Consider the following 10,201-nt stretch of genomic DNA (forward strand, 5'->3'; position numbering starts at 1 on the left):
GTCGTCGAGGCAACCAGTGCCGGCACCTGGATTCCCTGTAGTTGTAGTTATGGTAGTAGTGTAGTGTCCATGTTGTTGAGCCCACTGTGCCCAGAGCCAGTCAATTTCATATGCTGTGTCTCAAATGGTGTACTTGTGCACTTCGGGCACTATGTTTCAGTGCAAAGGGTGCTCATGCTGAAAAATCAGTGCACAGAAAGTTAATACTTTCCCTCCCTCTCCACTACACATTAACGACCTCAGTGCACTGTGTGCACTATGCACTACTAAACGCCAGTGCACTGGCACAAGTGCATTATTTGAGACAGAGAAATAGACATATATAATGTATGTATGTAAATATGTCTATAGTGAGGCTGCGTAGTGCAGCCTGTGTAGTGATTATCTGGGCAGCTGGGTGGGCTCCCGCTCCTTCACACATGCTGGTTGTCGGACTCTGTTGCTGCTGCTGCTGCTGCTGCTGTTGTCATCTCTACTGGAGGCCTCAGTACATCACAGCACCCTTCAGGAATAGTCTTCCAGCTATACAGGGGTATAATGAAGAAGGGAGCAGCGGAGGGAGAGAGAGAGAGAGAGAGAGAGAGAGAGAGAGAGCGAGAGCGAGAGCGAGAGAGAGGACGTGAGACAGAGAGGGAGGAAGACGCAGAAGACAATTAATAAAGTAAAAGCCATACAATCATGAAACAAAAAGTCACACTTGTATCATGAAGAGAGAGAGAGGGAGAGAGAGGGGGGGGGGGGGGGGGGGGGGGGAGAGAGAGAGAAGAGAGAGAGAGAGAGAGAGGGGGGAGGTGAGACACAGAGAGAGAAAAACACAGAGAGACAGACAGAGAAAAAAGACAAAGAAGGAAATTAATAAAGTAAAAGTCATACAATCATGAAACAAAAAGTCACACTTGTAGGCCTATCACAGAGAGAGAGAGAGAGAGAGAGAGAGAGAGAGAGAGAGAGAGAGAGAGAGAGAGAGGGAGTGAGAGAGAGAGAGGGAGGGAGACAGAGAGAGAGAGAGAGGGAGAGAGAGATAGAAACGACACAGATAAAAATAAAAATGAATGAAGTAAAAGCTATACAATCATGAAACAAAAAGCCACACTTGTATCGAGGAGAGAGAGAGAGAGAGAAAGAGAGAGAGAGGGAGGGAGAGAGAGAGAGAGAGAAGGAGAAGCAAGACAGAGAGAAAGAGAGTCAGAAAAAGAGACATACTAGAAGGAAAAGACTAAAGGCAAAGCCCCACAATCATGAAACAAAAAGTCACACTACACGAGTGCCGCAACAAGGCCATGACAGCGATCTGCATGGATTTTTGTGTTGCCTTTCAGCGAATGTGAAAGCTAATGAGGTTAGCTTTTAAACGCGAGCAAATTTCACACAAGATGAAAGCTGTGCCACAAGAGAGGAGATATTTAAACAGACACCAAACAAAGAAAGGTCTCCAACATGCTTGACGACTACAGTGGGTGTGCGGAGAAAAAAAATCGTCAATAAGGAGAGCGTGGAGAGGAGGGGGTAAAAAAGCCTTTGAAAGATTAATTACTACATGTAAATTATGTAAATTACATCCATGCAAATATTTCATGAGGACAATTAGGGGAGCAATTAATTACTGCCCCCCCTCTGTTTTTTTTTCTTTTTCTTTTTTTCATTAGGGGCCAAGCAGCGAAGCTGGCGAAGGCCCCTATAGAGTTAGTAGGTTTTCTTCATTATTATTCTCTAGTCACCATTCCTATCCCTCTGCAAGTCTATGGCAGCCCATAGAACCGTAGGCAGGAAAATGCTGTAAATTGGCACACACATTCGGGCCCGGCTCAGCATTACCCACAGCAATTTATAGGACCCCAGCCCCAACGCTCTAGCGCCACCAGCAGGTCAAAGTTGCAGGTACATTTCTGCTTGTAACTTTTGAACCGCTTGGCCAATTTTCATAAACTTGGTATCCCTGGAATCCTTGAGCCAAGACGAATCCAACGCACCCTATGACGTCATTTTCCGCCAGGACAGTTTTCCCGCCATTTTGAATTTTGTAAAATTCAATAAAAATGTTAATTTTCCCACAATTTTTTACCAATTCGCCCGAAACTTGGTGTATAGTATCTCTGGACTGAGTTACACTTGGGGTCTCAAGGAATATTGGATATCTTTTATCGTTTAGCCGTGACAGCCAATCAAAACTGTTGTAAAAGTGGTGAAACAGGAAGTGAGGTCGTATCTCAGCAACCGTTTGTTGAATTGGGCTGGGATTTTGTACACACATAGTAGTCCATCCCATGACCTACCACAAAAAAAATCGAATCCCCAGCTCAAACTCTGTAGCGCCACCAGCAGGTCAAAATTTTAGCTACATTTTTGCCTGTATCTTTTGAACCGTATCCCAATTTTCAAAATATTGGTACACAGGTCATCCTCACACCATGTTGCACCCAGGTATGGATTTTCGTAACGATTGAAAAAACTATCAGCTCACAGCAGCCATTCAAAATTGTGGAAAGAATGGAGGGATTTTTCTCATCTCTCTGTCTCCTCTGCTCCCCTTGCGCACGTTCACTGACACCATTCTCGGCAGGGGGTCAGGACCCCCCCCCACGCACACACACACACACACACACACACAGACAGAGGGAGAGGGAGAGGGAGGGGGGAGAGGGAGAGGGAGAGGGAGAGGGACAGAGAGGGAAGAAGGGAGGGAGGGAGGGAGGGAGAGGGAGGGGGGAGAGGAAAGAATTTTGAACACCTCTTGTCGTTTGCCGGTGACAGCCAATCAAAATTGTCATAAAGGTGGCAAAACAGGAAGTGAGGTCATATCTCAGCAACCGTTAGTCAATTTCTGTTAGGATTTTTTGCACACATTCTAGTCCATCCCATGACCTCCCACAAAAAAATCCAGACCCCAAGCTCTCTAGCGCCACCAACAGGTAACAGGAAGTGAGCTCATATCTCGGCAGCTCTTCAACGGATTCAAACTAAACTTGGTTTACGTGATCACACTCTCGTCCAAGGAATGCACACCAACATTGGCGAGATTTGGACCAAAGGGGGCGCTGCAGTTCCTTCTGTTGCCGTGGCGGCTCTGGCAAGTTTACTGCTTGGCCCCGCATTGCTGCTTGCAGCTATATTTTTCTTTTTTTTTTCTTGCTACTTTTCTATCTTCATTGACATTCAATTGAATTTCCCCATCCGGCAAGCGGACGGGCGCCTTGGATGTTTAATCTGCTAACAAAGAGGCCTTGTCACTCCCCAAGAGGTCACATCGCGGGCCACGGGGGACAGCGGAGGGAAGATAGCGGAGAGGAGATTGGCACAAAATGGCGGCATGGTGTTGCCGTGGCGTCCTGGGGACCCGCAGATAAGCAGACGTGCGTAGCATGAGCGGTTTATAAGGTTTTTAATCTGCAGCCAACCGACTCTGCTGAGGCTTTGGGTGTTTATTTTAGAAAATAAAATATCTGTTTTATGCTATTATGCTGCTGTCAAACCCTGCGCTTAGTGCAGTGCGATACCAGTCATTCATGTGGAAACACTGGTACAAGTGTCTTTTATAAATGTGTTTCTGTTTGTCTCTATATATTGTTTATGTACCGTGTTTAGATTTTTTAAAAGTGGACTTTAAGTCTGGAATAAAGTTGATGATGATGATGATGTTTTCGTTTAAGAGGGAGTGTGAGGGGGTGGGTTGTCATCTGATGTGATTTTAACATCCCATTTTCTATATGACAAATGAAGTCACAGAAGCATCGATTCAGTCAGTGATGAATGTACGCAGAAGAGCTCAACATCTGTGCGTTAACACCTCAGAGAAAATGATTTTTGTGCATTGCGTTAATGTATTGAGAGAATATTGAGAGAAATTGATATTGAGAGAAAATCAGTTGAAGAGCAGCTGGGAGCAAGACAGGGGTGTAAATCCCACCTTTCATGGCGATTCGATTTGATATCGATTTTTTTAGGTCAACAATTCGATTATTTTCGATTCTTAAGAATGCTCCACAATTTGATTAATTTCGATTCGATTCAAATCAATGGTTCATATTTTTTACAGGCTTGGCTTATGTGTGAATTGTTAAATAAATCAACAAAAGCTGAATTATCTGCCTGCATTTCATTTGAGGGGCATCTTTATTATGGTCAGTATTATTATTACTGCATGACCATTATAAAATGCCTCACAAAATGAGTGCAACAATTAGAAAATAACTTCTAATCGATTATCTTGCGGACGAATCGATTAATTGAATCGTGGGCTGTAGGATCGATGCATCGATTCAAAATGATTATTATTTACACCCCTAGAGCAAGACAGAGGGAAGTGCTGTGTGCCTATACGTTTTAGTTCACACCTAATTGAGTTTCTGTATTATTTCACTACAGAGGAAATTGGGTGACACACACACACACACACACACACACACACACACACACACACACACACACACCTACGTACCTTGTATTGCTCTGTCAGTGTCGGCTCTGCCATCACTGTGGTCACTCTCGATGTCCTGAGGGGAGGGATCTGTAAACAGAGAGGCAGGAAACACTGGGTCACCCATCAGAGAGGCAGGAAACACTGGGTCACCCATCAGAGAGGCAGGAAACTAGACCAGTCATCATCACTTCTGTTTACTCAATTAGTGGACATACATACATAGCGGCCTTACTGCATTCACAGGTACACTGGCCACGGGGGTGAAAACAAGGTCTTTAACCCGTTAAGACACAGCGTTATAAACTTGCAGTTACCAGAGAATGGCATTGACCAAGTCATCGTGCATTAAGCCTAAAGGCCCTGTGTTATTTCATAGTATTGTAATACTATGGTAAGTTAACTTCTCAGTGACTTCTCAGCGTGCATTTAGGGGCTACGACCAAGTCGTTTACAAATTTTAACCCTTTGAGGAGTACCATCACAAATATGTGATTAGAATTTTGCCCAAATTTTGAGTTCTCATTATGATGTCATAAGGACGTTGCAAGATTTTTAACACAGACTTCGATGGGAACAGTAGAGTGTTCAAATAAAATTCTAGAAGAACGTGGGGAAAGTCCTTACTCCCCAGAATTGTTTTCATCATCAGCCCTTCAGTCCTGTTTACTCAATTACTGAGCACAACTTGCAGCCTGAGGTCACAGGCACAGGTAGGCTACTCCTCGCTCAGAGGTGACAACAAGGTCAAACAATGAAGTTTATAAACAGTTTAATTGAACTTTGATCATACAGTTCATCTGTGTTTTTCATGAATTGTTGAAAATGTACAGTAGGGGTTTAACCCGTTAAAAGGGCTCCAGGTAGGATTAAAAGTTGAATTAATCATGATCCCGGAGTCAGCCGATGCTTATGCGAGTCATTAGTAAGTGAACGATGGCTCTCGCGACCGCTTCCATGGTCCGCTGTCAGAAAACCCCACATGCAACTTTTGACAGCGCGGTCCGAAGGAGTGTCAAGGGGAAAACTTTTAATTTGAAACATAGCTTTACATACCATATTCAGATTTGTATGAACTGCTGGCATTCCGTGATGAAAAACTGTCTCACAGCGAGTTTATTTAAACAGCATTTTTTTCATTACTGTGTAGATTTTGAGCTATGCCACGTCATCCTACCTTGTGCCCCTTTAAGACATGGCGTTATAAATTTGCTGTTACCAGAATGGCAATGACCACGTTAGTTGAAGTGTATAACTAAAGGCCCTGTGTTACTGTATGTCAGAGTAGTGTAGTACTTTTCAATGACTGTTAGAGAGCTCCATTTTGTGGAGCCTGGTAGACCAATGTAATGCACTTCGTATTCCTACATTTGAATCTTCACCAGGGCCGCCGCTAGGCATAACTTTGCCCCCAAAATTGGGGCCTCCTAAATTGAGATTGACTAAAAACGTATTATTATGATTACTCAATTATGAGGGGGCCTCCAGACCAGTTATGCTTAGGGCCGACAAAACCTTAGCAGCGGCCCTGTTTGTCACCAACAGAACAAGGCAGGAAACAAGACGACTCATCATCACTCTATTCACACTGTTTACTCAATTATCGGACACAGCACAGTGACCTTCCTGCATTCACAGGCACACTGGCCAGCGGGTGAAAACAAGGTCTTTTAGACAAAAAATTGCAACAGAATTTTGATCATCATATACAGGTATACACATTTGGCATGAATTTCAAGTTTTGAATGTAAGGATTGAAGCCATTGATCGCACTGATTCTTTAGACTCTGTCAAAAGGTGTGAAGCGAGTGCACCTCCCAAAAAACAATTGTTGCGGGTGCAGGACATAAAGGACAGAAAATAAAAAAACAAGATTATTATAGTATTACTGTGGTGTGTGTGTGGTGTAGCAGGGCAGGGCTGATGTGTGCTGTAGGCTCGGTATAATATAATGTAATGTATATATATTACTGTGTGGTGTAGCGGGGCTGGCCTGTGCAGATCTGTGCTGTAGGCTCTGTATAATATAATATAATGTAATATAATATAACATAATATAATATAATATAATATAATATGATATAATATAATATAATATAATATAATATAATGTAATATATATTACCATGTGGTGTTGCGGGGCTGGCCTGTATAATGTAATGTAATATACAGTATATTACCGTGTGGTGTAGCGGGGCTGGCCTGTATAATATACAGTATATTAGCGTGGGGTGTCGCGGGGCTGGCCTGTATAATATAATATACAGTATATTAGCGTGTGGTGTAGTGGGGCTGGCCTGTATAATATACAGTATATTACCGTGTGGTGTAGCGGGGCTGGCCTGTATAATGTAATATACAGTATATTACCATGTGGTGTAGCTGGGCTGGCCTGTATAATATACAGTATATTACCGTGTGGTGTAGCGGGGCTGGCCTGTATAATATACAGTATATTACCGTGTGGTGTAGCGGGGCTGGCCTGTATAATATAATATACAGTATATTACCATGTGGTGTAGCAGGGGCTGGCCTGTATAATATACAGTATATTACCATGTGGTGTAGCAGGGGCTGGCCTGTATAATATAATATACAGTATATTACCATGTGGTGTAGCAGGGGCTGGCCTGTATAATATACAGTATATTACCATGTGGTGTCGCGGGGCTGGCCTGTATAATATACAGTATATTACCATGTGGTGTCGCGGGGCTGGCCTGTATAATATAATATACAGTATATTACCATGTGGTGTCGCGGGGCTGGCCTGTATAATATACAGTATATTACCATGTGGTGTCGCGGGGCTGGCCTGTATAATATACAGTATATTACCATGTGGTGTAGCGGGGCTGGCCTGTATAATATAATATACAGTATATTACCATGTGGTGTAGCAGGGCTGGCCTGTATAATATAATATACAGTATATTACCATGTGGTGTAGCAGGGCTGGCCTGTATAATGTAATGTAATATACAGTATATTACCATGTGGTGTAGCAGGGCTGGCCTGTATAATATAATATACAGTATATTACCATGTGGTGTAGCGGGGCTGGCCTGTATAATATAATATACAGTATATTACCGTGTGGTGTAGCGGGGCTGGCCTGTATAATATACAGTATATTACCATGTGGTGTAGCGGGGCTGGCCTGTATAATATAATATACAGTATATTACCATGTGGTGTCGCGGGGCTGGCCTGTATAATATACAGTATATTACCGTGAGGTGTTGCGGGGCTGGCCTGTGCGGAGGTGTGCTGTAGGCTCTGCTCCACCTGGTCTCTCCTCTTGGATTCGAACTCCAGGGCCTCCTGCAGTCTCCTCTTGCTCTTCTTCTCCTTCTTCAGACGCTTCTGGATCAACGCTGCAGGGGACAGAAACACAAACACAAATTAAATAAAACATCAAACTCTGATCATCTTTTCCTAACCCTGTAAGACACAACCTCTGTTATAAATTAGCTGTTACCAGAATGGCAATGACAATGTATTACTAAAAGTCCTGTTCATTGTCATTGTGGTGTAGTACTACGTTTTTTTGTTATAATTTAAAACATTTCAGTGACTATTACAGCGTTCCACTGATGGAACAGTGTGCATTGAGTTTAGAGTTAATGTGAAGTAAGGAATGCAGTATTTTTGGGCTATTTTTCGAATGCTAAGTGTCAATCATCGAATGATCAAGTATCCGTGAGCAACAACCATAACCGAGGGTAAAGGTCTACTATGCTCATTATAGTTAACATGGTATCACATACTGTATTACTATGAGGGAGAGACAAAAAAAACAGGCCCATCTAGCGCTGTTTAAAAAAACAGACGGACTTCACTCATCCATCAATGTTGCGTTCTAAATTTACACGAGACAAGTGACAGCGGCACACACGCATGACATATGTTGGGGAACACTCCACTGTCCATTCCCTGTCTGTCTGTCTGCCTCCCTGCCAACCTGTCTCCATGTCTGCCTGCCCACCTATCTGTCTCCCTGCCTGCCTCCTTGCCTGCCTGCCTGCCTGTCTGTCTGACTGCCTGTCTCCCTTCCAGTCAGTCTCCCTGTCTCCCTGTCTCCCTAGTCCCTACCTGCCTGCCGTCCCACCTGTCTGTCTGCCTGCCTGCCTGCCTGCCTGCCTGTCTCCCTGTCTACCTGTCTGCCTTCCCACCTGCCTGCCTGCCTGCCTGTCTGCCTGTCTCCCTGTCTACCTGTCTGCCTTCCCATCTGTCTGTCTGCCTTCCCATCTGCCTGCCTGCCTGCCTGCCTGCCTGCCTGTCTCCCTGTCTCCCTGTCTACCTGTCTGCCTGTCTCCCTGTCTGTCCCCTGTATAAAAAAGCCACTTTGAGGAAGGCTGAGTCCATTTTATCTGTTACGGCCCACCCCCTCCACTCTGAATTTCAGCTACTTCCATCTGGATCACGCTTTAGGTTCCCATCGGTCAAGACCAACAGATTTAGGTTTTCATTTGTCCCTAGTGCCATCTCCCTTTTGAATTCACATCCCCCTGATTGAGTTATTGACCTGATCTCTGGCGTTGTTGTTTATGGTATTTATTGTATGATGATGTTCTTATTTTATTTATTCATGATGTATTTTTTAAAAATCTATTTTTATAACCATATGTATGGTCATTTTAACCTTTTAGTGACCACTGCACTTTATGACTGTCCTGTGGTATATGTTGTTGCTGTCTACATGTGCTTATGACTGGCTGCACACCTAATCGCCCCTTCTGGGGACAATAACGTTGAAAAGTTTAAGTTGTCTCCCTGTCTGTCTGCCTGTCTATCTCCCTGTCTACCTGTCTGCCTGTCTCCCTGTCTACCTGCCAGTCAGCACCTTCTGGTTGGTTTGCCAGGATAATTTCAGCAAATATGTCAGGAATGGAAAGGAGGATGGAGGGATGGAAAGAAAGACAAAAGGAGAGAGGGATGGAGGCAGTGAGAAAAAGGAGGTTTGGTGGAAATAGGTATTGAGAGAGAAGGTGGTGCACGATATGAAGCGAAGGGAGGGAGGTGATGAGAAAAGGAGGGATGGAGAAATGGAAAGAAGGAAGAATGGAGGAGATGGAGGTGGAGATGGAGGTGATGCCAAGAGGAGGAAAAAGGTTAAGGGGGATGGAGGGATGGAGAGATGGAAGAGGGGGAACTGATAGCGAGATGAGGGAGGGAGGTGATGAGAAAAGAAGGGATGGTGATATGGAAAGAAGGAAGGATGGAGGAGGAGGGGGCGATGAGGGAGGGAGGTGATGAGAAAAAGGAGATGAAGTAAAGCGGGGGATGAGGGGATGGAGAGAAGGAAGAAGGAAGGAGGAGGTGATACCACGAGAAGAGAGAGAGGAAAGGAGAAAAAGGAGGTAAAGAGGGGTGGAGATATGGAGAGATGAAGAGATGGAAAAAGGGATGAGGAGGGAAGCGAATAGGCAACTCAGGTAAAGGAGGATGATGGAGAGGGAGTAATGGAGAGAGGGAAAGAAAGAAGAAAGGAGGGAGGGGGAGGGAAGCCACATGCTGAAACTCGCAATCAGCGAAAAAATCTCACAGGGAGAATAGAAGCCTCCTGCTCCAGGAGCACTGATGAACTGAGAGATTAGTTAAGATTCACTAAAGCTCCCCTTCCCTCGACTCCAATGAGATGAACACACACACACACACACACACACACACACACACACACACACACACACACACATACACGCACACACACACACACACACACACACACACACACACACACACACACACACACACACACACACACACACACACACACACACACAC

General features: G+C 44.4%; 1 protein-coding gene across 1 annotated transcript in view; it reads right to left on the minus strand.

Moving 5' to 3' along the window:
* Nucleotides 1–413: 413 nt before the first annotated feature.
* The window catches only part of dachc (dachshund c), a 113,531-nt gene continuing 103,743 nt past the window's right edge, over nucleotides 414–10,201 (minus strand). The window contains exons 9-11 of the mRNA XM_063211939.1: nucleotides 7,603–7,791; nucleotides 4,436–4,504; nucleotides 414–475 (exon numbers count right to left, since the gene is read on the minus strand). Of these exons, the coding sequence (XP_063068009.1) occupies nucleotides 414–475; nucleotides 4,436–4,504; nucleotides 7,603–7,791 (320 nt within the window). The remainder of the gene's footprint in view (nucleotides 476–4,435; nucleotides 4,505–7,602; nucleotides 7,792–10,201) is intronic.

Source organism: Engraulis encrasicolus, chromosome 12 (assembly GCF_034702125.1).
Source record: "Engraulis encrasicolus isolate BLACKSEA-1 chromosome 12, IST_EnEncr_1.0, whole genome shotgun sequence".
NCBI classification, from domain to species: Eukaryota; Metazoa; Chordata; class Actinopteri; order Clupeiformes; family Engraulidae; genus Engraulis; species Engraulis encrasicolus.